This window comes from Penicillium bovifimosum (assembly GCF_028826915.1).
Source record: "Penicillium bovifimosum strain IBT 22155 chromosome Unknown utg000007l_segment0_segment0, whole genome shotgun sequence".
NCBI classification, from domain to species: domain Eukaryota; kingdom Fungi; phylum Ascomycota; class Eurotiomycetes; order Eurotiales; family Aspergillaceae; genus Penicillium; species Penicillium bovifimosum.
This window is the reverse complement of record NW_026622716.1, coordinates 520,283-544,023: the sequence shown is the minus strand read 5'-3', so window position 1 is coordinate 544,023 and position 23,741 is coordinate 520,283. Positions and strand designations below refer to the sequence as shown.

The window sequence follows — 23,741 nt, the reverse complement described above, 5'->3', positions numbered from 1 at the left end:
ATGGACAGGATGCAAGGCAATTCCAACTGGGCTCTTGGCTTGCCGCCTTGCGAAAGGCCACACCGATCTCTGGCTGAAACAAGTTTATGAAGAGCAGAGTCAAAGACATCCAGTCATTCTTCGTGTTGGTTATATAGCGAAGCCAAATATTGACTGCGCCGTTGGCAATGTGGAATGAGATCACGTGCAGTAATGCATAGGCTTATGTAGCCATGTGCAGATTGCGTACGGATGATTGTTGATCCTTCGGATATACGCAGTGTGTACATAATACGCCGTTAAAGGGAAGATTCGATCAACAATTACCTCATTGTACATGCTCCAATGCCTACAATCGCGGATTCTCTGGCAAGTGGCGAGTTTCTAGAAGGAATAAAGGAAGAAAATAAAATAAAATCGTGGCAGTGTCCAACCCAATCTTCAGCCTCGACGTCGTATTCGCTCTTAGGCCGCTAGAAAAGGGGCTTTCCATTGGAAGGCTGGCAACTCAGCCTTGGGAGGATTTTTGCAATTTCCAATCCTGATTTTGCGATTTTGCGATTTTGCGATTTCCAACATTTGCAGTAATTCGCAGTACAACGTTACCAAGTATAAAGACTGAAGACTCCGCTCTTGGACCCTGAATTTACTGCGTAGGAATCTCGTCATCGTCTCAAATTCTTTCCTTCCCTTCATTACTACGGAGTACACCCCTCCCACCTCGATCTCTAAAATTCCATACTCGATTCACATACAACCATGAAGTTCACTTGGACCACGCTTCTTTTACTCTCCACTCAAGTCACCTCTCTGACCGTCCCCAAAGCTGAGGTCACTGATCTCATTGCGCGAGATGCCGACTCCCTGGACTCTACTCAAGACATCTCCGACCTCGTAACTCTCGAGAAACGCCGTGGAGGTGGAGGTGGAGGTCGAGGAGGCGGTGGAGGTTCCAGTGGAGGGAGCAGCGGGGGTCGCACTGGCAGCAGCAGTGGCAGTAGCGGCAGTAGCGGCAGCAGTGGAAGCAGTGGAAGCAGTGGCGGCACTCGCGGTGGCAGTGGAAGCACTGGAGGTACCGGCAGCAGCGGTCGCACTGGTGGATCCAGCAATGTCGGTGGCACAACCCCTGGTGGCTCCGGCACTCGAGCGACCTATGGCGGAGGAAACTACTATGCCGGCGGCGCGAGAACCCCCTACAGGGCTGGCTCCCGATCGGCAGGAGGCATCGCTCCCTACGTGCTAGGTGGAGCTGCCCTGGGCTTCTTTCCGGGTCTCTGGCTGTACAGCGCCTACGCCTACCCCTACAGCCACCACTACAACTATTACAACCAGAACCAAAACAAGAACGAGTCGCTTCCGGTCGTCTGCGTGTGCCAGGAGTACTCGGAGTGTAGCTGTGACAACAACAACAATCAAACCTACTTCGAGTCTCTCTTCAACGGCACCGTGCCCAAGAACTCCAGTACCGTGCGCGTGGTCGATGTGAATGGGACTCAGACCATTTATATCAACGGTACCTTGCCTAATGGTACCACGGCTGCCGGGGGTGACACCTCTACCGCCTCGGGCCCTCTCGCAATGGTCTTGAACGCTAGCGGGTATTGGGTGACTGTCGCTATCGTTGTGACTGCGGTCTGGGGACTCTAATCAGGACGACATTATTGCTTTTTCTTTTGCGCTTTTGGCCGGGAATGATCATGGCTCAACCTGGCTTATGTTGATGATGAGCCCCTAATGCTATGATAAGAGACGACTGGACGGATGTTTGATTGCGACTTTGATACCCCGGTTTGGGACCTTTTTTGCCCTGTATAACAGTGTTTACTACCACACGGAAGCGCTTTGCTTTTAATTTCAATGGTCAAGAAGATATTGAATTGGACTACGTAGTTTCAGCCTGAAACCGTATGCAGCAATGTCGTATAGACAAGGTGGAAGTGGACGGCAATAGAAAAACAAAACAAATAGAAAACTGTAGAAACAACCATAATGTGAGTGTATAGTAACTACGTAGTCAACAGTAACTACGTACACTACATTGATTCTTGATGAGATCAACATTCCGATGGTCGCTTGGGTGAGAGCCTTGGCCTGACAGTCTGAGACCCTTGGCTATAGGGCTAGTCCTTAAACAGTACAAGCGCCCACTCCCACTCCCCTTTGATTCCAACTCTCTCCTCTCTCTCCCTCTCTCAATCAACTCTCCTGTTCTAAACAGTGTCACTCTTTTGTTCTCACAGTCGCATTCATTATACCAGCTCCAGTCACTCTTTATATCCCAAATTATACGCATATTCGCATATCATAACAAATCAACAACCCAACACAAACCAACAATGCACTTCACCAAGGCTCTCCTTTTCCTTTCGGCCCTCGCGCCTGTCGCATTTGCTGCCCAGGCTGCCGAAGCAGATTGTGTCACCAAGACTCTCACTCTGGTGCCCTCTGGCTACACGCCTCCCCCGTCGTCCACCCCGACCCCCACCTCGACCATGACCCCTATCAGTACCAGCACTCCCTTCAGTGCCACCCCAACCTTGAGCCGCGTCGCCAGCACCTCAACTCCCCTGGTCAAGGCTACTGAACCTGCCTCTGGAACCGAGGCCCCTGCCGCCACCTCCTCCGTCCCCGCCAGCGGTGCTGCCTCCCTCCACCTCCCGGGTGCCATGGCTGCCGGCGCAGCTGCCATTGCAGGTCTCTTCATGATCTAATCCTTCATTCCTCATATATATTGAGTGAACGTAGGAGCGAGGCGGTTTTTGGGTGTTTGCGACATTAGTCGCATTGCATCCTGCTATAGCCATATGGCTCCCACTTGGTCATTCCCATATCATCTTTTTTCTGGGATTGAATTTTTTTTCCCTTCTCTCTACATACTTCTTTTCCGACATACCGCTTTTTAACCTTGCCATTCTGGTCACGGTGATTTTCACGTGTTTTCCGATTCTTCTGATGTCTATACCCTTTTCTTCTCTGTTTACCATTTCCCCTTTTGACAGCAGTCTCTGGTCCTACTGCTTTCTAATTCTTGGGGGGATCTTGGATTTTCCTTCTTCACATTGGTGCTTGCATCGGTGCTCTTGGATGTCGTACTACTGTTGACGAGTGGAAGACTGACGAGCTTTCATCTTTTGGTGCAATTTATACACTTCTTTCCGCCTCCACTGTGGTTCTCGAGAAGATCTCTTTCAGACCTGGCTACGGCTTTAGTAAAGTAGGCTGTAAACTGTGGAGATGACTTGAATTTATCTACTGCAATAGCCCTAAAAAGCAAGGCCCAAACATATCGTACAATGAGGATAAACTAGCCTACTCCTCTTTGGCGAAAGTAGCCTCGTATCTATCATCCACATTAGCAAATCTCTCCACTCAAATGAACAGAGTGGATCACATACCTCTTGCCTCGGAAGGCCCACAATCCCCAGTTTCCACAAGAAACATCGTGGGGATCCTGATCGTTCAAATCCCAGCGCAAACTGCGGAAGATATTCTCACCCGGCTCGAGGAGAACGTCGAACTCACCACGACACTTCTCACTCACCCAATTGATGTCTCGCTCCATATCCCACTGGGTATACCCAGTGCAGATGATAGGAACCTTGGTCTCGAGCAGCTGCGGCAGCGTCTCCTCCCACTCGTGCGAGCTGGCCGGGTGACCCAAACCGGGGTGGAAGAGCATGAAGCAATCCAGGTAGGGATCGAACGGTCCGAAGTACTGCGCCTGGTTCATGGTATGGAAGTAGTCCACGTAGGTGGTGATCTTCATCTGGCCGCCGAGTCTGTCCTCGACGATTCCACCGAAGGGGTTCTCGGGCGTGCGTTCAGGCAGTGGGAACTCGCCGTCCCGGTTGGCCATGCTCTCTGGTCCGATGAAGATGAGGTGGATCATGGCACGCGGGTACATGTATTGCAGCTGCAGCCAGACGGGCCGGGGCAGGGAGGACTCGGCGCGGGCACCGAGGATGAAGATACGCACTGGGGGCGCTTTCAAGCGGAGACCTTTTATGTCGGTGCCTTCACCTGCCTTTGGGGGGTGGAGGGAGTAACGGAGGGCTGATGAAGAGAGGGATGATTAGTTTCTATTTTAAAGGATCAGGGGTGAGCGAAGCAGGACTCTATTAGACATACCACTAAAACTCTTCAATCCTTCTGGTGTCAACCGTCCATTGGCACGAACGCTGTACGGGCTCAGTTCATGCAGGACACTACCAATGGTCTGTGGGTAGGTGAGCATGCGGGTAACCTGACGCATGGAGCGGTCATCGTTGATAGCCGCGAATTCGCGGGTGTAGAGATAAGTATCCCAGTTGGTCATGTTAATGACGAAGTTGTCGTCCTGAGGACCGGGGTAGTGGAATTCAGGGAAGAACCGGCCGGAGTGCAGATCGTGGTCATCTTCATTGATCTGACGCAGAGTCTCACAGATCTCGAGATGGGCCTCGAAGTCATCCATCCAGTGACCCTCAGAGCAGTAGACTGGCACACCGCAGTCAGGGCATTCGAAGTGCGAATGGGCCGGGGGCAGGTTTGCTTCGTCGGTATCTTTTCTCGCCTCGGGATCGTGCGGTGAGACAGGCATGCGAGTCTGCTGGTGACTTGGGTGGGGGCAGAAGGCATTCTGCTTGATGAACTGAGCGCGTTTGCGGATTGCCGGCGCAGGGGAGTCCGAGAAGGAGTGGAATAGGTTGTCCGGTTTCAAGACGGCTTGAGGGTTTCGCATGCGGGTTGCGGTGTGAGCAGCTCGCTGGGCCTGGGGCACAGGAGAGGGCTTGGCAGGAGCACAGCAGGACTGGCTGTGTACGTGCTTGGGCTGCTCTGGGGAGCTGCCGAGCGATCGACCATTGCGGTGCGAGCCGAAGCTGCGGATGAAAGACGGGGAGACTGGGCTGCTCCGTCGTACGGGAGCGAGGCTCTGTAGGCGAGCCTGTGGAGCTGATGCCCGGACCCCTTGACGAAGGGCCTGAAGGCACTGGACACAAGTGTATCCTGCCATTGCGATGTCAATTGGTTTGTGGAGGGGGAGCAGTCAGACCGCGGATAGCTTTGGGGATGTTTTTGCGGCACGTGACTGATAACGATGATGGATTACCTGGACACAACTGACACAACAGAACATTTCCTCTCTCTCTCTCACTCTCACAGAACATTCCATACTGTGGCACAAGAGTTAAAGTACACAATAGTAGGAATAAAAAAGCTATGCACTATGAATTCATATGTATGACAATGCGACTCTTGTACAAAACTACCACGTCTTCTTCATCAGAAGATATCCTCTGATCGAGTCCAGTCATGCGCCTCTCTGGACTCCCAATACTTCCCATTGTGAGCCCAGAATTCCTCTCCGGTGATAGGACACTTGTCACGAGTAAACCATTGCGGCTCGTAGACCTCGCCGTTTGTATCACGCTCTCTGCGCTTGGCACGTTGCTTCTCCTCCACGCGGTGCTTCTCATCAGCAGCCAAGGTGTATTCACCGTCTTCCATGGCACGCTGATCGGGTCGCAGTCGAGTGTCCGTGGGAGGGAGCCATTCCTTCAAACCATCCGGGAGAGCATTGAGCGTGATGACAAATGGGGTCAGGTTGAAGGGCACACCCGTGGGACGCGCATGAGCCTGCCAGACCAGGAAGGTCTTAGCAGACTCGGGGTCCTGGCCGGAAACAGGCGCCTCGAAGCCAGGAGTATGGCGGGCGTAGATCTTGTCGTTCCAGCGGCCACCAATACTCCACTTGGGGGAGCCGTCCTTATCGACGACCTTTCCTGTGACTTGGTAGGCCGACGAGGCCTTCCAGCCACGGGGTTTGAAGTCCAGATAGCACACTTCGCCGGTGGTCCAGTTCTTGATTTCCATAAGGCCGTAGTTGTCGACTGTGGGGTTGCCTGTGATAATGCCGATGACCGATGAGGTGACCTTCTTCCAGGTATAGAGTTCCTCGCCTCCGGAGGCAGGTCGCAGCTTCAGGAACCATGTACCCAGCAGGTTGATGTCAAACGATTTCCCGTAGAACTTGGACTTGAGAGAGGATTCACCCTGAACAGGAATATAGTCAGCCCTGCCAACAGCAACCAGAATGTAGATGTAGATGCACTTACCCAGTAATCCCATTTGGGCGACTCAGCCCACGCAGCGCCAATCGGTGGATGGTGGCTAACTTGCTCCACGAAGAAACGATATCCTTTATCCGGACGCACATACTCGAAGGTTTCGCCGAGAAGAGGGTTGAAGGGCTTCGCAACACGGCCAATGGTTGAGGCATACTCACTCGCGGCATACGTGGCCACGTAAACCAGGCGTTCCATCGAATCGGTGCGATCAGCAGCGATATCAAGGAGATCAGTGTACTCGAGATCCTCGGCCACTCGCTGAAGCAGTGAAGTTGGTTCGTTGAAAGACACCGGTAGCGTCATCTTCGTCATATCCTTTCCGATCATAGACTTCAGGATACCCTATATCGTGGTCAGCAAAGAAACGAAATTCAAGCCAACAAGTCAGGACTTACCCAAAGCGAGATCTTCGGCCGGTCATCCGCGTCCATCTTAAGTCGCTCTCTCACTGGTGCTTCGTAACCCTTGAAAGAGGGTGCAATGACAGTGCTCTTCACAGCCCGAAGCTCAGCACTTTCATATTGAGGACTTTGTATCTTGCTCTCATCAACCTTGCTGAAGTCCTCTACTTCGATCTCGCCGGCATCAATAGCATCGAAGAACTCTTCTCCGTCAGACTCCGAATCATAGAGGCTGCTAACTTTGGAGTAAGTCGATGGGTCGCGACTGAGACCAGGTTTGACTGGTGCTTGTGGTGCAGGCTGGTCTGCTTTTTCGGTCGTCTCAACAGCCGCCACTTCGGGATGAGTCGCCTCAGGAGCCTGGTTCTCTGCTGGCAAACGGGAAGGCGCCCCGGCAAGAGAGCGGCTACTTCCTGTCGCATTCTCGAGGGCTTCCTTCAGAGCACGCTTGGTTCGCTTCCGCTTTTCCTCAGACTCGCCCATCTTGGACTGCAGCTCCTCATGCTCTTGAGCCACGCGAGCCATGCTCTCTTCCCACATCTGGCGAATGGACTCCTCTCTGCTAAGACGAGACTGCCAATAAGAGTCTCGATCCCGCGAGATCTTGAGCAAATTCTGCACAAGCCCCTTGAGACTGCTGACTGCAGCCTCGTAGGCGCCAAGTGCCTGTTCAAGGGCTGGATCCGTGATGGTCATGTCCGGATTCTTGGACTTTTCGGCCTGTAGCGAGGCAGCCACATTTGCGAGAAGATCCAGTTGAAGCTTCGCAGACTGTGCGGTGATATTCAGAGCATCCTTATCAGCGGCCGGCATCTCGTTCTCGTGACTCGAGCCATAATCGACGAATTCTTCATCCTCGCCCTCCGCGTCCGGTGCAGTTGTTACATGGCTGATGACTCTGTTCATCTCGCTAGGGCCAGAGTTGTACTGTTCAATAGAGCCACCGTAGGCAGAGCTATCCTCGTCCCCGCCCGGGATATCAAGGGTGGTGCGGGATGCATATGTGCTGAGCCTTGTGCCACTGCTGCTGCCACCGCCCAAAGAGGGAGGAGCCAGACCCTTGACGCTGGGTTTGTGAGAGAGGCCAGACTCAGACGGAGTATGATCTATCTTGGCCTGGCGAAGCACCTCTGCGTTCTTTGTCCGCTGACGCTCCTCCTCCTTCGCTTCGTCCTTGGCCCACTGGATGGCATTATTGAGGGACCAGAACCAGCGTTTGGCCTCCACAACATGGTTTGCCTTAAGGTGATATTTGACGGATGACTTGCCATGGATCTCAAAGCGCGTCTTGTCCTGCGCATCCATGTTAAGTCTAGCAATCTTCATGTTGATCGCACCGCGACAGGCAGACCCTGCATCATCTATACCGCGAGTTAGCAGAAATCCATGGTATGGAGAATATCGACTCCTGAGCTTACCCTGGTGTTTATAATAACTCAAAACTCCATCTTCCAGGACAAACCAACGCAGCTTGTAGCCGGTGGTATAGTTCGTCCATTTCTTGAGGTAACCTCTCATCTCGCGAGCATCCTTGCCAGCAAGCGGGGCGTCACCCACCGAAACACGACCGGCGAGTCCTTGGGCATTACTATTTCCGAGGATAGCCCTCTCCTGGATGCCGCGCTGTGCAATAGCAGCCGCCGGGGATCTCTTCAATAGAGCACGGATCTTATCATCTTTGGTAACATCCTGCGGCAGCTTCCCCTTCTTGTCGCGGCGGAAAGGATCCGCACCATGCGTCAAGAGGATCTCAATAAGCTGCGCATCTTTATTTCTCGCGCCCTCATGCAAGAGCGTGCCGCCGGACTGGACAGTCGTCACGTCGGTAACCAGGTCCTGGCTGTTCACATCCATAATACCCTCTACCCGGGGCTCTTCCAGCAAAGCCTCCAAGTTCTTGTAATCAGAGCGCTGGATCAACGCCTGGATTTCCTGGTTCTTGCTATCGATGAAGAGAGACCGCGCAAGCTGAAGCTGCTGGAAGATATCAGGGGTTCGGGCCATATCAAGGGCCGTCTGACCCCGATAATTGACAATAGAATCATTGATAGATGGTCGATTCAGCAATTCGCGAACAAGCGGGCCCCGACCCAACTGGGCGGCAATGTGAAGTGGCGTGTTTCCATCTCGATCGCGCGAGTTGATGTCGAGGTCTTCCGCTGCGGACATCACATATTCCACGACATCTGGCTCGGCGCATTGCAGAGCCAGATGAAGGACGGTCGTGCCGTTGAGACCATTCGCGCCCTGTGCGTCGTTGGTGTCGTTGATGGCCTTGGCGATGGCGTTGGTATCCCCGCTACGCAATATTTCGAAGAGACGAAAGGTGCGAACAGACTGTTCAAGCGACATGGTGCCACTGTCCCCCTCGAGTACCGAGGGCATGTGTTCAGTCGTGTCCATATCCTCGGCGGATTCTTGAATGGCCGGGGGCGGACTCGGGTCCTGGGCCTGTTTGCGACGGCTGTGGCGGCTGCTGCTGCGGGTGTGTTTCAACGAGCCAGGATTCGAGGAGGTAGAGGCGGAAGTGACTGAGTTGTTACTATCACCGCTGTCATCAATATCTTTATTTTCGCCCTTGGACTTATCGCGGTGGAGGAGGGCCAGTGCTATTGCGCTTCGAGAGCGTTTGTGCCTGAGAGAAAGTGGCATGTCAGTAAATATATATATACCCGACAGTTGACACGTGAATCCGATAGCGGGGGAATTATTTTGCTTTATCACAGCTGATCAGGAAGGTGAGGCAGAAGGTCGAGGCTGTGCTCCTAACAGCTGTCATGGGACACATGTCGAACCATGGATCGACTCTCGGGATGAACTCACCCTTCAGGTCTATCAGGCATCTTTCGACTGTAGCTCGCAGGTCCAATACATCCAGAGATATCTTTTGTTCAGAATTTGGACATGAGAAGAAATTCGAGGGGGGCCTCGGACCCTTATTTGGGGGGCAAATGACGCTGATCTCCGCCTTGGCAACATGAGGCCCTAGTTCGATCGTGACCCGTGAACACCTTTACGCAGCTTTATCTACCAGGAAATATGCTAGGTTCAATCTTCATTGTAATACACGCACTTGCTAAGGCAAGGCAAGCCATCAAGGCCGTCTAATCTATCATACAACAAAGTCGTCTCCAATATACAGACCACAGCTTACGTAGCTTATCGAGTCTCTCCACTGACAAGGACCACAACACTGCCCAATTGTCGCTTCAAGTCTTCCTTGCCCACATCGTGGGTATCCTCAACCTCACCCCACATGTTGGTCTGCCAGGTCACCTCCAGACTAGCTGCCTCGGCCGCCTCCTCAATACCGAACTTCTTCGTCTCAGATCGCTGGAGGTGGCGGAAGTTCTCACTCCATTCGACCAAGAGACGGACCGCGATGAGAAGACTCTTGGAAGCCAGAATACCCCGCTCAAGGCCAGCCAAGTCATGCGCAGACAGTTCCGAAACCCATTTGGAGATGCTCTCCTTGGTACCCTTCGGCTGGGCGAGAGGTAAAATGCTATCGACATCGAGAATAGGGATAATCTCGAGTCCCGGCCACACCTTTGTAGACAAGAAGCTCATAATATCCCCCGCGACCCTCGTCTGAATCTGGCGGAGAGTCTCGATGGGCTTTCCGTCGGCCGTTCGGTCCAACGCGTGAACTGGTCGCTCGGGCTCCCAGCAGAGTAGCGTATCAGTATCTAGATAGCGCATGGCTGTGGCAACGATCTGTTTTCTGGTGGTGTTTACGCCCTCGGCATCTTCACGGGCGATATCGGTGGCGCGGGCTGCAATCGAGGTCATGGGAATAAGGTGGCTCTTGAGGGCCTGTTGGGCAGAGCGCATCACATCCCACTCCAGGGCAACGGCGTGGGCGAGGTGAGGTTTTGTGGAAGGAATAGATAGCACTTCTTTCGCCGGGGTTCTCACGGGTCGCTTGTCAAGCAAGACTTGGTATTCGTCTGCGGGGAAAGGATAGATTAGCTGGTGAGTTCTTCCATAGATGGCTAGATCTATCAACGAAGAAGACCTGATGGACAATGCCCAATCCGCTCATACCTGGCTTCGCATGCACATGAACATCTTTCCAGAACCGCTTCTTCAGTGCCGCGGTGAGATTAGATCGCGATAATTTGTCCTCCGAAGCCGGGGGCTCTGCATCTTTCGAGTTGGAAATTTCCTTGACCCCTGAGGGAGGCGCTGGAGCTTTAGGAGGAGGGCCGTGAGCAGTGATTGGGTGTGCAACGGCCGATCTGAACGGAGACGAGTGAATGCGCCGGCATAACGAGACGGGGGTACGGGGGACGGCGGATAGCTGCAACGGGAGCGCAGCACGAGTGAAAGCGGCCATTTCTCGTTATGCGGAAGGTCAAGCCTGTATAAATAAATGGTGAAAGGGGTTGAGGTGGTTGGTTCCTGAACCCAAAGAGATCAATTGGAGTTCGAACATTTTGGTCCGAAGTCTTGGCTCGCCATACGCGCCACATCTTGCCGGGATCTACTTCAATTCACCTGACTCCCATCAGATAGTCCCTTGTCAGTGTCGATTTGATCGCATCATTTGTTCTACATTTATTCTCTAGGAGGAAACATATGCGAATATCCAAATCGATTAAGAATTACCTGCCCGCAACTTGAAACAAAGCAGAATGACAATTCAAATCAGAATACCGCCCACCCTGCATCTAAGAAGACAAATACTCTCAAGGCAAACTCAGTCGAAGCTGAAAAGCAGAGACGCAAAGGAGTCAAGCGCAGAAGAATCGTAAAACCACGAGATCCGCCCATGCTTTTGTAATTTACAAGAAGAGAAGGGGAAAAGAACAGCCTCGATGGATCAAGACCGGCCACCGTTTTGTTTTTTTTTCGATAGGCAGGCCATGTGCCAGGAAAAGTAAAGCACTGGGCTGAAGAAGAAGGCAAAGAACGGTCGAAATGGTATCACTCAGTGACTAGAATCCGACGTCGAGAAGACCCAAAAAATGAGCCAGAAGTATGGCACTATGCCACTTCGAATGTTTGCTCGTATCGGTTGCTCTCGACAACTTGGCGATACGTGCATAATCGCCAAGGTAGAAGGATGGAAAAGGGAATCAGGGCACATCTAGAATCAAAGCAGAGCATATGGGTGTCGTCACGGCATTTCGTCATGAGATAAAAGGGCCAGCCAATTGAATGGGCAGCAAGATGTTTTTTTCTCTGCTCTCGAAAGCATACTCGGGGTTATGGCAAGACCAAGTTCGGCCGAAGGATCGAGAGCAAGAGAAGGTCTCCCAGTCAAAACCGAAGACTTCATTTAATGAGGTATTGCGGGTAGTACGGTTGCTTCATGCGATCAGCATCCGTCCGCTTCTTCATACGCTCAGCGTCATAATCATCGGCGCCGTCTCGGCTACCCCAGGTTGTCTGTAAGAAAAAGTCAGTCTAGCCCTCGGACAGTGTAGTTGCGCAATGCAAAAGGTAAAAAAAGGCAACCAAATCAAAAGGCAAATATTTTGAGATCTGAAATCAGAATTGGCACGGGAAGAGAGTGGGTAAAAAGCTGCAAGAAGGAGGAGACCGGGATCAAAGCGCTGTGAGGGTGGATTATCATAGGAACGGGGAATACGGGGACTGCGCTTGGATGCGGCAGATATGCACCAAGTAAGAAACAAAGGTTGCATAGTAGAAAAAAACAGGGAAATGAGAACAACAGAAAAGTAAGAATAGTAAGAAATATAAAAAGTCCAAGTGAAACAAAAAAAAAAGATTCGAACATACCACATTCAATGTCATTACAGCGTACATCTTGATGGCGCCGTGGAAATAGCCAAAGAGGATGGAGACTGGCAATAATAGCACGTCGACTGGATAACGAAGGTAATGACCCAGTAACTTGATCCATTTGCTAGTAAAGATCCACATGTAAAGGAGAGTCATGCATTGAGCGTGTAAAGACTCTCCCCATGAACCCGTTGCCTTGTGACACAACCAGACAAGCAACAGATCGCCTACAAGAGCGGGCGGCGACAAAGTTGTCAAGTGAACGGCATAAGCGCTCCAAGGCTGACGACTATCATCTCATATTAGCTTCGATCTTCTGCGGCTGAAAAAAAAAGCAAAGGGTAACTTTATCGCCATCCTGCATCTAGACTCAGAAAGACCCCGAACCGTATGTCTCGGGATCTATCAAGTGGCAAAGGCATCGAGATGCGAAGAAAGGAAAATGCCATGAGAGATAGAAGAAGGCAAGAGAGAGAAACCAATCGGAGAAGAAAAAGAAGAAGCGTTGCACTTACTGCCAAATGTGCTTCTCGTGAAACATTGAAGTCAGATTGCTCCGCCAATTGCTTCTTGACCAGCGGGCGCATTGCTTCAAGAAACGAGGGTTATCTTCGAGAGTAGTCAGCACCTCCGCCTCTGGGTGGTACTGCATATAAGTTTCCCAGCCGTGCGAGACCATCCACCGGGTGATAAAGTTATCGTCGTCGGCGTTGAGTTGGTACTTCCCCCACCACCATTCCTCATTGGTGAAGGCATAGGCAAAGGTCTCGTTCTGCAAAATTTGTGTTCGATACGCAACCGTGCGTCCCGACATGCAAGGAAGTCCACCGTCCATATGGGTAGTCGCGCCGCAGTCGAAATTGCGTCGTTCCAGGTACAGAGCACCCAAGAAGCCCCAGATCCGCTGTGAGAGGCTTGGGTTACTGGCCCGGCGCAATCGCTGGCATGTCACCACGCCACCATATTTCTCGTCCTTTTCAAAGGGTGCCAGAATCCAAGGAAGCAGAGTCCGGGGCCAGCTCACGTCGTCATCGGCGAGAAGAGTGATAGCGGTTCGGACCTCGGGAATCGCACGTGTCATCTGGCGGCGCTTATTCGGATGCTTCACAGTAAACAAGCGGATCCGAGATTTGGAGGCTGGCATTGCGCTCAGCATCTGTTCGGCCTTTTTGCGATTGGCCTCAATTGTCACCAGTAGCACCTCAAAGGGTTGATTATCGAGGATGGTCTGTATCGTCTCCACCACTTCATCACCGCAACCCTCCAAGGATGGAATGATCACCGTCACATCTTGCGAGGTCAATTTAGGGTTCTCCGGAGGTGGGATTGGTTTGAATGTCCAAAAGGAGAACAGATTGAGCACAAGACGGGTATAACGATAGATACTAGTACCGAGTTTAGCTGGTGGCCGATCAAGCTTCCCCCAGGTGTGTACTCACAAGAGTGTGACAAATGCTCGCATAAACGGGAAGGCCATGGTGTGAAACTCGACTCCCGACGCTTTTCCTCAAGCGAGCTGATTTCGCAACTTTTGGGAGATTGTCTGAAGATGAGGTATAAGCATTCAATGTGCTATGCCGACGACCCAATCCTGTGGTCAATTGTCAATTGCCTCTATGGGCTTTCGGGTCAAGTCACAAACGAATGTCGAGAGGACCAAGCTTCCTTTCGGCCTCGAGGGAGAAGAGAAGGGGAAAGGGAGAAAAAGAGATAAAGTACTTTGGTTGAAGGGAGAGCGCGATTAAGTAGGAAGAAGGCAGCACATGCGATGAGCTAGATTAGAAGATTATTCTTAATATAATAAGGATAAAATAGAAATAAAAAAGCATATATAAAAAAGGAATAAAAGTGAATAAAAGCCAAGAAAAAAAAATAGAAAAATAGAAAAAATAGAAAAATACAAGGACTAAGAAAGCCAACTAAAAGCTGTGCCCCAGTCCCCCGTTGTCGTTTTGAGTGTGCTGCAGGTGTAGTTTTGCCTCGTGCGTAAGAGACCCTGGATCTAGAGGCAGTCCGAGGTGGAGAGGAAGATTGGCGGCCCATGCAGAACTTAGAAGTGGATAGAAAGTGACTACAATTATCTTACGTATCTTACGATGGTACAGTAGTAACTAAAACCGACCTTATTTCCGATATGATCATGTGTGGTCTGGAATGTTATATCTACGGCAACTAGGGATTTGCAGCCAAAGAAGAAGGTACGTACGATCACGGGTGAAGTTCATCCTGTTCAGCCGGTGGAGACCGATATATGCACTCTTTTTGGAGTATTTTACATTTACCCAGAGTAAAATAAGATTCCAAATGAGCTCATGGATAACAGGCAACTATTTAGGTTAGTTCATTTAATATTCTTTAACGACCAGGATCAGCTATATCAGCTATAACAAAAACAAATGGAGAACATATCCGGTCATGCACGAGATGACCCTGGTTCTTCGGAACTCGAGCGACCTTCCATTGGTGCCCAGGACAACCGACTTGCCAAAGCTCTGACATCGATCGCCCTGTCAATTCTCTATCTTTCGGTCATAATCAGAGAGATTCCTCCCCACACAGAGCTGCCGATTGAACGGAAAGTTGATTTGTGGAACAATTGGGATTTTCCTCTGACAATTCTATTAGCGTCTTGGTGGCCGCAGGAAAATGGAGTCGATTCGGGTTCCCAGGAAGATCCGCCAAAAGTACCAGAGCGCCGTTTAGCTGCTTAGGGCCAGAATGGCACAATCTCGGAGTGGATATTGGCCGGAAAAGACTGCCTAGGTGCGAGCCAATGCTTGATTACAGACAGTTCTACTAACTGTCTAGGTACCTGTCGTTGACTAGCCTCAAACCGAACAAGGAAAAATACGGGTAATCCTAGTGGCGATCGCTTCGCACAGTCTGTTCGCTCGTGCTCTTCACGGACAAGCTTGAGTGGGGCATAACCTTTTTACAAGATACGGAACTGCAACCGTTGCAAAATACTGCGTGCATGGCAATGTATAAATAGAGGAAATGATCCAACTACATATCAAGGCAGATTGCGCGTTTAAGGGCAACCAGCTGCCTAGGTGGCGTGAAGGGTAAAAATGCCGGTCACGAGTACATCTCGTGGCGATTAGTAAGTACTGTAGAATGTGAACTTTGTTCGAACAACCTGTTGAGGCCGTGCTCAGAGTTTGTACGATACCTTATAAAATACATGGGGTATGTGGTATGGAGTTAGATCGGAGATACTACGACTGTGTATAGGAGCTGGGTAATCAGTCATGTAGCTCGTCCACAACAATAGTCCTCAAATACAATACTACGTTGTATACGAAGTACACAGTATGCTGACAACCGCGCCAGTTGTCGCTTTGGCGTCTAAAAGTGTAGGTTCAGGGCGGGATCCATGGAATTGAAGCTGCAGAAAGCCCAATGTGGATAATTCACGGGATCGGCCAAACATTCGAGACTACGCAATCTGGTACTTTGGAGATCGCTAGGGCCTTTCTCGTGGCAACGTCTACGCTTCTATCTGCAGCAGTTCCATCTGGGTTCGGTGCATATGTCCAATCTCTTATATCCTGGTAGACAAGGTCCATTGAGTCCCGACCGAGCCGAAGATTTTCTCCTTCCCTCCCTCTTAGGAAAAAGTACAAGTTAGCCACGGTGCTTGGCCGATTCGTCAGATCACGTTAGCAATGAAACAGACGCGTATCGCTCGGCTGCACGGACTTCCCCCCCCCAAGTTGAACCCGCTCAACTCCACCGGCCGGGAATGGCCGGTGTTTTTTAACTAGTATTTGGCTATGTATTTGCGATATCCAGCCTTTATGAGTTGTAAAGGTGGAGGCGCGCATAGACCCCCTCCACAGGTACCAACCAGATAGGTGCTGGTTGGAAATAAAATATGGGGACCATACAGGAACTTGGAAATCACGGGAAAAAGGGGCGATGACATGCAGCGATCACCATCTGGGCAAATTTCCTCTCTGAGACTGTTCAGTCCATTTTCAGTAAGTGTCCAAGCCGAAATATCTCTCGATTCTCCGGCTCTAGTGAGGACGTTTATGACTAGGATTGTTAGTAGAGGTGCTAAGTCAAGTATAGTACGGAGTATCAGAGATTTAGATCGACGAGGGAAGAATTCGTAACTTTGGCAGTGGATCAGGAACAAAGATACTCTACATATGTCCTACTACTCAGACAAACCCATTGTCTTTCTCTTCAACGCTGTCTTTGCTCTCTACCCCTCAGTCAAAGTGGGAAACTGGGTCCACGGAAACCCACAACGGGCAGTTGTAACTGTCAGCATTTCCACCATCTCCACTCTCTTCCAACATGGAAAAACGAACATATAGCGCGATCTGATGGCAACGGCGTAGGAGTTGCAGGGGGGGGACCACATAAAAGACGATCTAGTACGCCTAACTCTGTCCACGTACATATGTTCATTTCGGAGAGAAGAACAAGGCCCGCTAAGTAGCAAAATATGTATAATTGGTCTGAGCGCAGGTAAAATCATCCGTGCCATTCTAACCGCTCTGTGGTGGGTTAGTTGCAGCAAATGGGCTTGGCTAACATTTGACTGCAACCATGGTACTGTAGCCCGGGATAATCACCGACCTTGGTACCCACTCGGCTCCACCTTTCATCAATAACAAATTGAAGGGTATTGAAGTAATTTTGACGACGTACAATGTATTTCCAAATCAGAAAGTGATAGTAATGCAAATACAGATCAATTCTGTTACTTAATATGACCTCTTCCTATCACAGTACACAGTAGGAGAGAACCTGGGAATGATAGAGAGAGAGAGAGTACCTAGGAGCCTCATCCCGGAGAACCGAGCTTCAGGTTCTCCGCTGAAAGAAGCCTAAATGCCCTCTGTGCTCAACCTCCGCCTTCGTGTCGTCTTTCCTGACTCAGACGCGGACAGGATTGGCCACTGCGGCTCTTTACGAGTTCACTAATCGGGTAACATGTGCATCGTATGTCTTGCTAAGCAGTTGGCACGATCTCGATAGACGCAATGGTCGCTTACCATACCTCTCAAAGTATCTCTCGAATACCGAGCGCAGGCTTATCTGGGCTCTTGGTGCTGTCAGTGCGCATTTGCGCAGCCTCGACGGCTAGACTCTTTTCGTACCGAGGTAAACGCAATGTAGATCCAGTCAAATGAACCATATGCCTACTGGGACCTATATCCATATCTAGGAACCGGAACCTCGCTTACAACGTCCCAATTCCTCCATCGTCAGGGGTATCTCTAGAGCTCTGGCTAAACCGGGGTCGTTCGGCCGTAGCCAAGTATCAACCCTAGAATGGAAACAAAGAAAACATCAGGCCACGTTGGCCATGACCTTATCCAACTCGTATCCAGCCGGGCCTTCGACAACATACTCCGTATGCAAAGGGACAAAGAACGGCAGAACCCCAATGCACTCGGCACATCCTGACGTCAAGGTCCGTAAAATCTCCGTTCATGCAGCTGGGATCAGCCCGTGGCCATACGGAGAAGCGGCAGAGATGCTCATAGACGGAAGGACCGTCTTCGTAGCGGAACTGCACGAGGTGCATCCCCCCGGCCACTAATGCGGTGCAGTTAGGAAGACTATTCCTGATCTTATTGGAAAAGGAAAAGGCAAAAAAGTTAAGGAATATTAATAAGGAATTACCCTTTCTAGAACCCATGCGCAGAATATCCCTGACGCCATGCAGGTCTGGAGCCTCGGCGTTGGCCGTTGAACCAGATTTAATAGGCGCAGATTAATCCATGCCGTTCGAACCTTTGCTCATTTTAACGGTTACTTTTGGTTATTTGTTCTCAGGGGGTTTGCGAATTCAACTCTAAGCGAAGTGATATCGAGGCTAATCTTCTCCAAGTCAGGATCTATAGGACTTGCACCATCATAGCAGTCAGGAGCAATAGTGCACAGAAAGATAAAAATAGAGTAAGCCATCACACGAGGGAGTTCTCAGCCCTATGATCAGCCCCTTACTTGGCACGATGAGCAGCTAAAGCACATGCACCGTTTACTGAGGCCTCCATAGCCAACCTGCAGGGTCAAAGCAAGACTCGAAATCAACGCCACCAAACAGTCCAATCGCTCCGTAGAGGTCATAGTCCCCTTCCAATCCCTCAACACCCCCAGACTCCGCATCGACTTCCTCATGCAGATCCCATCCTTCAGATCGGCGTCCATTTCGTGTGAAGAAGATATGCACCTTGCATTTCCTGCTCTTCTTCTCCCCACTGTAGATATTATCCGGCAGGGAAATCTCCATTCCGATTCCGACCGTCTCACCAACCTTGAACGCCGTGGTAAAATCCCGACCTCCAAACGAATCATTCACAAAGCGACACCCATCATCCGAGAAGACGCCCAACCCACCTCGCTCCCAGCCGGGTGATCGCCACGACGGATAAGGCTGTGCAACAAACCCAATCGAGAACCCACTGCTGTCATGCGGAGTCGGCCCAGCTCTCAACGCCAGCAGCTTCACTTCAAAATAGATAGTTTTCTTCTGCTCGCGCACAAACGGCGAATCCTCAAGCGGGAAGTACAGCGGCAGCTGGGTCATAATCACACAGTCAGGATTAGCGTCTGCGCTGCGTCCACGCCAGCGACCACGAGCAACAGCCGACACCTGCCCGCGCAGCTCATTCGGCTGTACAGGTCTTAGATCGTGCATCTGGACGTCGTGATATACGGCCGGCGAGGGCTTGGTTGGGAGCCACAGCGGCACTGAGTCGCAGAAGTCATGAGCCCGCTGCGCATCGTCCTCTGAAGCATTTCCCGTCCCGGATATCAGGTATCCTGTGATCGGGGGCGGTGGAAATGTGGCTGTGTCGGGGACTGCATCTTGCCAGTTGTGATATGGCGGTGGGTTTGCATCCTGTGGCTGGTACTGAGTGCCAGGGAACCCCGTCCCGGATGCTGATTGTGATGCATCATAGCTTGGCGGCAGATCGGAGAACTGGTTGTGGGGTTGGTTAGACATGTGGGAAGCTTGTCTGTAGTACAGTGTACGGAGTAAGGGATGTGAGTGTAGATGCTGTAGATTCAGGTTGATTCAAGTGAGTATTGAATGAAGATGATTCTTTCAGAGAGGTAGAGGGTAAGATATAAGAGGGATCGAAGAGAGAAGATGCCAAGTGGGGCGGAGTGACTGTGCCACTTCCTGGCAGTTTCACGATAGTCGAGTTGGTAATTGGCCCAATAGTCGTCGATCTTCGTTTGAGTTGGGTTGGGTTAGAGGTGAAGTTGGAGGTGAAGTTGAAGTTGTAACTTGTAAGTTTGACTTTGAACTAAGAGAAAGAGTTTCATCACATGGTTGATGCATCCTCTAAGAATAGCAAGTCTCAGATGCAGCCAATGCCACAGTCGCGGTGGCTTTTCAATGTCTTCAATTCTTGACTGTCAAATGTTGTGTTCTTCTTCTTCTTTATTCGTCTTTTTTCTTCTTTTTTTTCCTCTTGCTTTTCTTTTCTTTTTCTCACTTGCTTTTGCTCTTTCGTTTTGTGGCCTGGGGCCTCGTCTCTCGTTTATTACGCGCACTCGACTCGACTTGTCATTCACGACTCACTCACGACTCCTCTTGATTTCAGTTCAATGTCTCTCGCTATTTAGATCAGTCGTTCGCTAAACCAGTCGACATCCAGCTTTCACTCTTATGGAGATCATTTCGGCCGATCAGCCCCGCAGGGGCCGTCGATCATCCTTCTCGGAGCACATCCACCGCGTGTTCAACAAATCTTCGGATGTAAGTGAGCCCCTGCAAACAGTCAGGAGCTTTGTTTGACTCCTTGAAGAAGCGACATAGCAGTGCTTTTGTTCCCCCGGTGCCCTTTCTGGAGCGTGAAGCTCTCGCAAATGAGGCAACCGGCGACAATGCTTCCTATGCCAGGCAATCCTTGTACGTTGAGACCGGACCCAGTTCGATCTCTCGTTCCTCCATGAACTCTTGTCTGCCCTCTACTGGCACACCTGGCTCTAGTCTATCCATCGCGCCCGTTGGGACCTCAGAGAATGGCACTCCAACCCAGCAGATGACGCCTCTAACAACTAGCCGTCCCAAGGACCGAGACAATATCTGCAAATCACCAACCTTGGATAAACCCAAGAAGAAAGAAAAGCGTGTTACGAAACGGCTGGAGGCCGAGAGAAAGGAACTTGAGAAACGGCTGCTAGCACTTGAAGAAGCCCAGTCCAAGGCCGACCTCGGAATATATGAGAGATCATCCCGCCGTCTGACCAAAAAGCAACCCGTGAGCAACTCAAGCAGATCTTCCAGTGCCAATGCAGAACGTCCGAGATCTTCGAGTAGGCTGTCCTCGATATTTCGGCGATCGCGCCGGAATTCGACTTCGAGTGACTTGGACTCCCAGTCCCCCGAGTTTAGCCAGCTTAGGAATGATACGAACCCACCATCTCTGCCCTTGACTCTGCCTGAAAGGTTTGGAACGGCTATCACTCGGGAACTCCAGTCCACGCACGGCACGGCACTGAACTTATCCGCTTCGAACAGAATGTCTAATCCGACACAAAGTCGTTCGACTCGTTCGCTACACGCTGCGGCAAAATCTGATGATCTTCGCGAGAACTGGAGGATGGCCGAAGCCTGGAAGACAAAGAACGACGGCCGTCAGTCGACTCGTTCGGTTTCAAAGCAGATTTCCCAAGGCAGTCGGTCTATAGTTGGGAACGGTGCTCAAACTGGCGAGACAACAGCAGCCACAGCGGCCAGGGGCGATTTGGACCGCGAGCTATTCTCCGCAGCTCTGAAACATGATAGGAAGAGTGCCCCCGCGACTGAGTTCGTGTCTGAGCGTGTGGCCCGACATGACCGTTCTATCCGGGCCATTAGCATGCCAGTCCCACGAAGCTTGCCTCAACCCGACCCGCATCAACCCTATCCCAATTCGCCTACACAAGTCACCACAGCACATCAGTCGCAGGAGCTACTGCCCCCAGAGGCCCCAGAGGATTCTTCGAGTCCATCCAGTTCCAGATCCTATCTACCGCTCAACCCATCTCAAACAAACGCCACCGGGAGTTTCGCTCGAAAGGTCCGCGTGGAACAGTCCCCCCGAGCATACAAGTCATCTCCTCTCGCACTGAATCCTGTCAAAACGAATGAATCGCCACAGAAAGGCTCCATGGTCCCAGAAGCAGTGGCAGGGCAAAACATCAACAGCCCCATTCAATCGAAGCCGCCACAATCTTCCGCCCGGTCTCATCCCGAGGATCGGGGAAGAAGCCGACTGCCTGTGGCCGCTTCGAGTGGCCCTCGGCAGACGTCAAGTCGTTTCATGGAAAACTTCCATGAAACTTCACAAGAGAATAAGGCTCCAGAGGTTCCTATCAAAAGTGAGAGGCGGAGTCAAGAGAATTGGAGAATCAAAACCCCGTCAGATGAATCGCTGGGGGAAATTCCAGTGTCTCCTTTCCAGCCGGCCGTCAGATCCCCGTTCCACACTGGAAGCGTTTCGCCCGGTGGACGTAACAGACGGATGTCCAGAGACATGTCGGATGGAAATTCTGCTGTTTCTGCAAGGTCTCCCCGACGAGCGTCTCGCGCTTCCAATGAACTCCCGGGTAATATCCTTGCAGGTGGGGGACCCGGAGCGTTCGTACCAGGGCATAGCCACGCCCCTTCACACGCCTCCTCCCACGATGGGCACTCAAACCATGATAACGATGGGCACTCCAACTATGATACCGCTGACGAAGACACCCCAGAGTCTCCTGAGCTTAGAGAAAACTCGCTGACTCGGGTGAATACCAGTCCTTTGATCCCACCCATTGAGGCGCCCGCTGCTCAGCAGCCTCCAGTCAGTCAAACCATGCAAAACAATATTTCGCCTGGCATCCAGCCTAATATTCAACGTGACACTCAGCCAAGCACCCACTCTGACATTTTGGCCGGCAACCAGCCGGGAATCAGCCCTGGCAGCCCCCAAACCCGCCCAGCCCCCATGAGCATCCTACAGCGAAGATCCGAAAAAGCGAAAGAAAACCGGCCACCACCAATTTCCAAGCTCTTCGTCATCTGCTGTCGGTGCAAGTACTGGCACGACCTACCATCCGAAGTGTATGCACGCCTCGCCTGCCCGGAGCGCCTCGGTCCAGAGTCCAAACTGAGCAGAGCCCTCTCCAAAAAACGGAACGGCAGCGGCTCCCGCAAGCTGACAGGCTCGCGGCCCCTATCCTTCGGCTATTCTGCTTCCCGTGCCCAGGACACGCCTGATCTGCACCCTGCACCACTTCTGCCTCGCAAGGTGACCTGCTGCTGGTGTGGACATAACATGAGCCGGTCTTGCTGTGAGGGCTGGACTACCGTTGTGGAGATGCGCGAGCGTCATCATTGAGTTGGATGACTGGATTGACGATACCGCAAGAGATTCCCTACAAGATACAAGATATGAATTTAACGATTAGGATGATGCCATGTTATGATTATTTACTTGCCATTTTTCAGTTTCACACCGTGTGTGTCTGCATCTGCATTTTATTTGGCATATGCGGTCCTGCTGATTATGTCTTGAGCCATTTCACGTTCAGATAATCAGATTAATGAAGTCAAATGAATGAATATGAATGAAACAAGACTTGATGGTCCCATGTAGTTCCAGTCTGCCTTCGACTCGAGACTTAAGGGATGTGAAGCATACTCGGCTACCTAGTATCTCTGCTAGTGTACGAGGTCGGTATGGTCATATGCGTGAATATACTGTTGTTGGGAAAGGAACGACATCAGTTCTTTGGACGAAGGCCGTGTCCCACAAGGCCGAGATATACCATATTCTTCGCAGGACACAGGGTTCTGCGGTCCCCGTATTCTGGGGCAAGATCGATCTCGCAAAGATCTACTTTCGCTATGGTGTAGAGATTCGCCACATGCTCATCATGAGCAGACCTCGGGTCTTGGCAGGGAGATCAAAAGGTCGAACAAAGAAATTCGCTCTTTGGGAGCCCGACACCTAGACCTTCGGCCTGATAATATCCTATGGAACGCTCAACGCTGGGCGGCTGAGCTATGGCGGGCTTTGATTATTGACTTCCACCGGTCTGAGCTTGATCGTCGGCGAACCGCAGACAGGTCCAGGCCATTGAAGAGGTCCCGATATAAGGCAGAGATACCCGAGTCCAAGCGACGACTTACGAGTGATATAGTAACACGAGCCTCGTGATTCGACGTAGAAGTTGTTGAACCCTAACAAGCATCATGTCCGACGTATGAATGCCCAAGAACAATGAGATGTAGCAAAAGGTAGCTCTCAGGCCTTGCAGTGACATAGAAATAGCCAATTGATTACCTCAGCATGCTCAGACGAAACATGATTCGCTGGGTAATGCTCACATGACCTGCTCAACCAAGTTGGTTCAGCTCCAAACATTTGATTTGGACCTAACCATTACCTAATTCGGCTAGATATGTCATGTGACTGCACATGACCCAGAGTGACTAATAATGTTTGGTCTGAGCATGCTGAGGTAAGCCAATTGAGTTGTTGTGAAGCAATCCGAT

At 51.1% G+C, this 23,741-nt stretch overlaps 8 protein-coding genes across 8 annotated transcripts; 4 read left to right on the top strand and 4 right to left on the bottom strand.

Annotated features, from left to right (window-relative positions):
- Positions 1-738: 738 nt before the first annotated feature.
- On the top strand, positions 739-1,626 carry N7515_009132 (uncharacterized protein; the record flags this gene model as incomplete). Its single annotated transcript, XM_056669876.1, has 1 exon — positions 739-1,626. The coding sequence occupies one exon, from the start codon at positions 739-741 to the stop codon at positions 1,624-1,626; it is 888 nt and encodes a 295-aa protein (XP_056517675.1).
- A 689-nt stretch (positions 1,627-2,315) lies between these two features.
- On the top strand, positions 2,316-2,690 carry N7515_009131 (putative extracellular serine-rich protein; the record flags this gene model as incomplete). Its single annotated transcript, XM_056669875.1, has 1 exon — positions 2,316-2,690. One exon carries the CDS (start codon positions 2,316-2,318, stop codon positions 2,688-2,690), a length of 375 nt encoding a protein of 124 aa, XP_056517674.1.
- A 598-nt stretch (positions 2,691-3,288) lies between these two features.
- On the bottom strand, positions 3,289-4,972 carry N7515_009130 (putative mRNA processing protein (Mss51); the record flags this gene model as incomplete). The annotated part of the gene is made up of 3 exons (XM_056669874.1): positions 3,289-3,319; positions 3,375-4,032; positions 4,108-4,972. The coding sequence occupies 3 exons, from the start codon at positions 4,970-4,972 to the stop codon at positions 3,289-3,291; spliced, it is 1,554 nt and encodes a 517-aa protein (XP_056517673.1).
- Positions 4,973-5,241: 269 nt separating this feature from the next.
- N7515_009129 (ATP12 ATPase F1F0-assembly protein) lies at positions 5,242-10,826 on the bottom strand (the record flags this gene model as incomplete). Its single annotated transcript, XM_056669873.1, has 6 exons — positions 5,242-6,012; positions 6,075-6,428; positions 6,482-7,848; positions 7,906-9,096; positions 9,664-10,437; positions 10,535-10,826. 6 exons carry the CDS (start codon positions 10,824-10,826, stop codon positions 5,242-5,244), a joined length of 4,749 nt encoding a protein of 1,582 aa, XP_056517672.1.
- A 941-nt stretch (positions 10,827-11,767) lies between these two features.
- Positions 11,768-13,715, bottom strand: N7515_009128 (glycosyltransferase family 2 protein; the record flags this gene model as incomplete). The annotated part of the gene is made up of 4 exons (XM_056669872.1): positions 11,768-11,881; positions 12,236-12,527; positions 12,754-13,623; positions 13,678-13,715. 4 exons carry the CDS (start codon positions 13,713-13,715, stop codon positions 11,768-11,770), a joined length of 1,314 nt encoding a protein of 437 aa, XP_056517671.1.
- Positions 13,716-14,634: 919 nt separating this feature from the next.
- N7515_009127 (uncharacterized protein) lies at positions 14,635-14,949 on the top strand (the record flags this gene model as incomplete). Its single annotated transcript, XM_056669871.1, has 1 exon — positions 14,635-14,949. The coding sequence occupies one exon, from the start codon at positions 14,635-14,637 to the stop codon at positions 14,947-14,949; it is 315 nt and encodes a 104-aa protein (XP_056517670.1).
- Positions 14,950-18,242: 3,293 nt separating this feature from the next.
- N7515_009126 (SSH4 family protein) lies at positions 18,243-19,211 on the bottom strand (the record flags this gene model as incomplete). The annotated part of the gene is made up of 1 exon (XM_056669870.1): positions 18,243-19,211. The coding sequence occupies one exon, from the start codon at positions 19,209-19,211 to the stop codon at positions 18,243-18,245; it is 969 nt and encodes a 322-aa protein (XP_056517669.1).
- Positions 19,212-19,883: 672 nt separating this feature from the next.
- N7515_009125 (uncharacterized protein) lies at positions 19,884-22,581 on the top strand (the record flags this gene model as incomplete). The annotated part of the gene is made up of 2 exons (XM_056669869.1): positions 19,884-19,973; positions 19,996-22,581. The coding sequence occupies 2 exons, from the start codon at positions 19,884-19,886 to the stop codon at positions 22,579-22,581; spliced, it is 2,676 nt and encodes an 891-aa protein (XP_056517668.1).
- Positions 22,582-23,741: the final 1,160 nt, after the last annotated feature.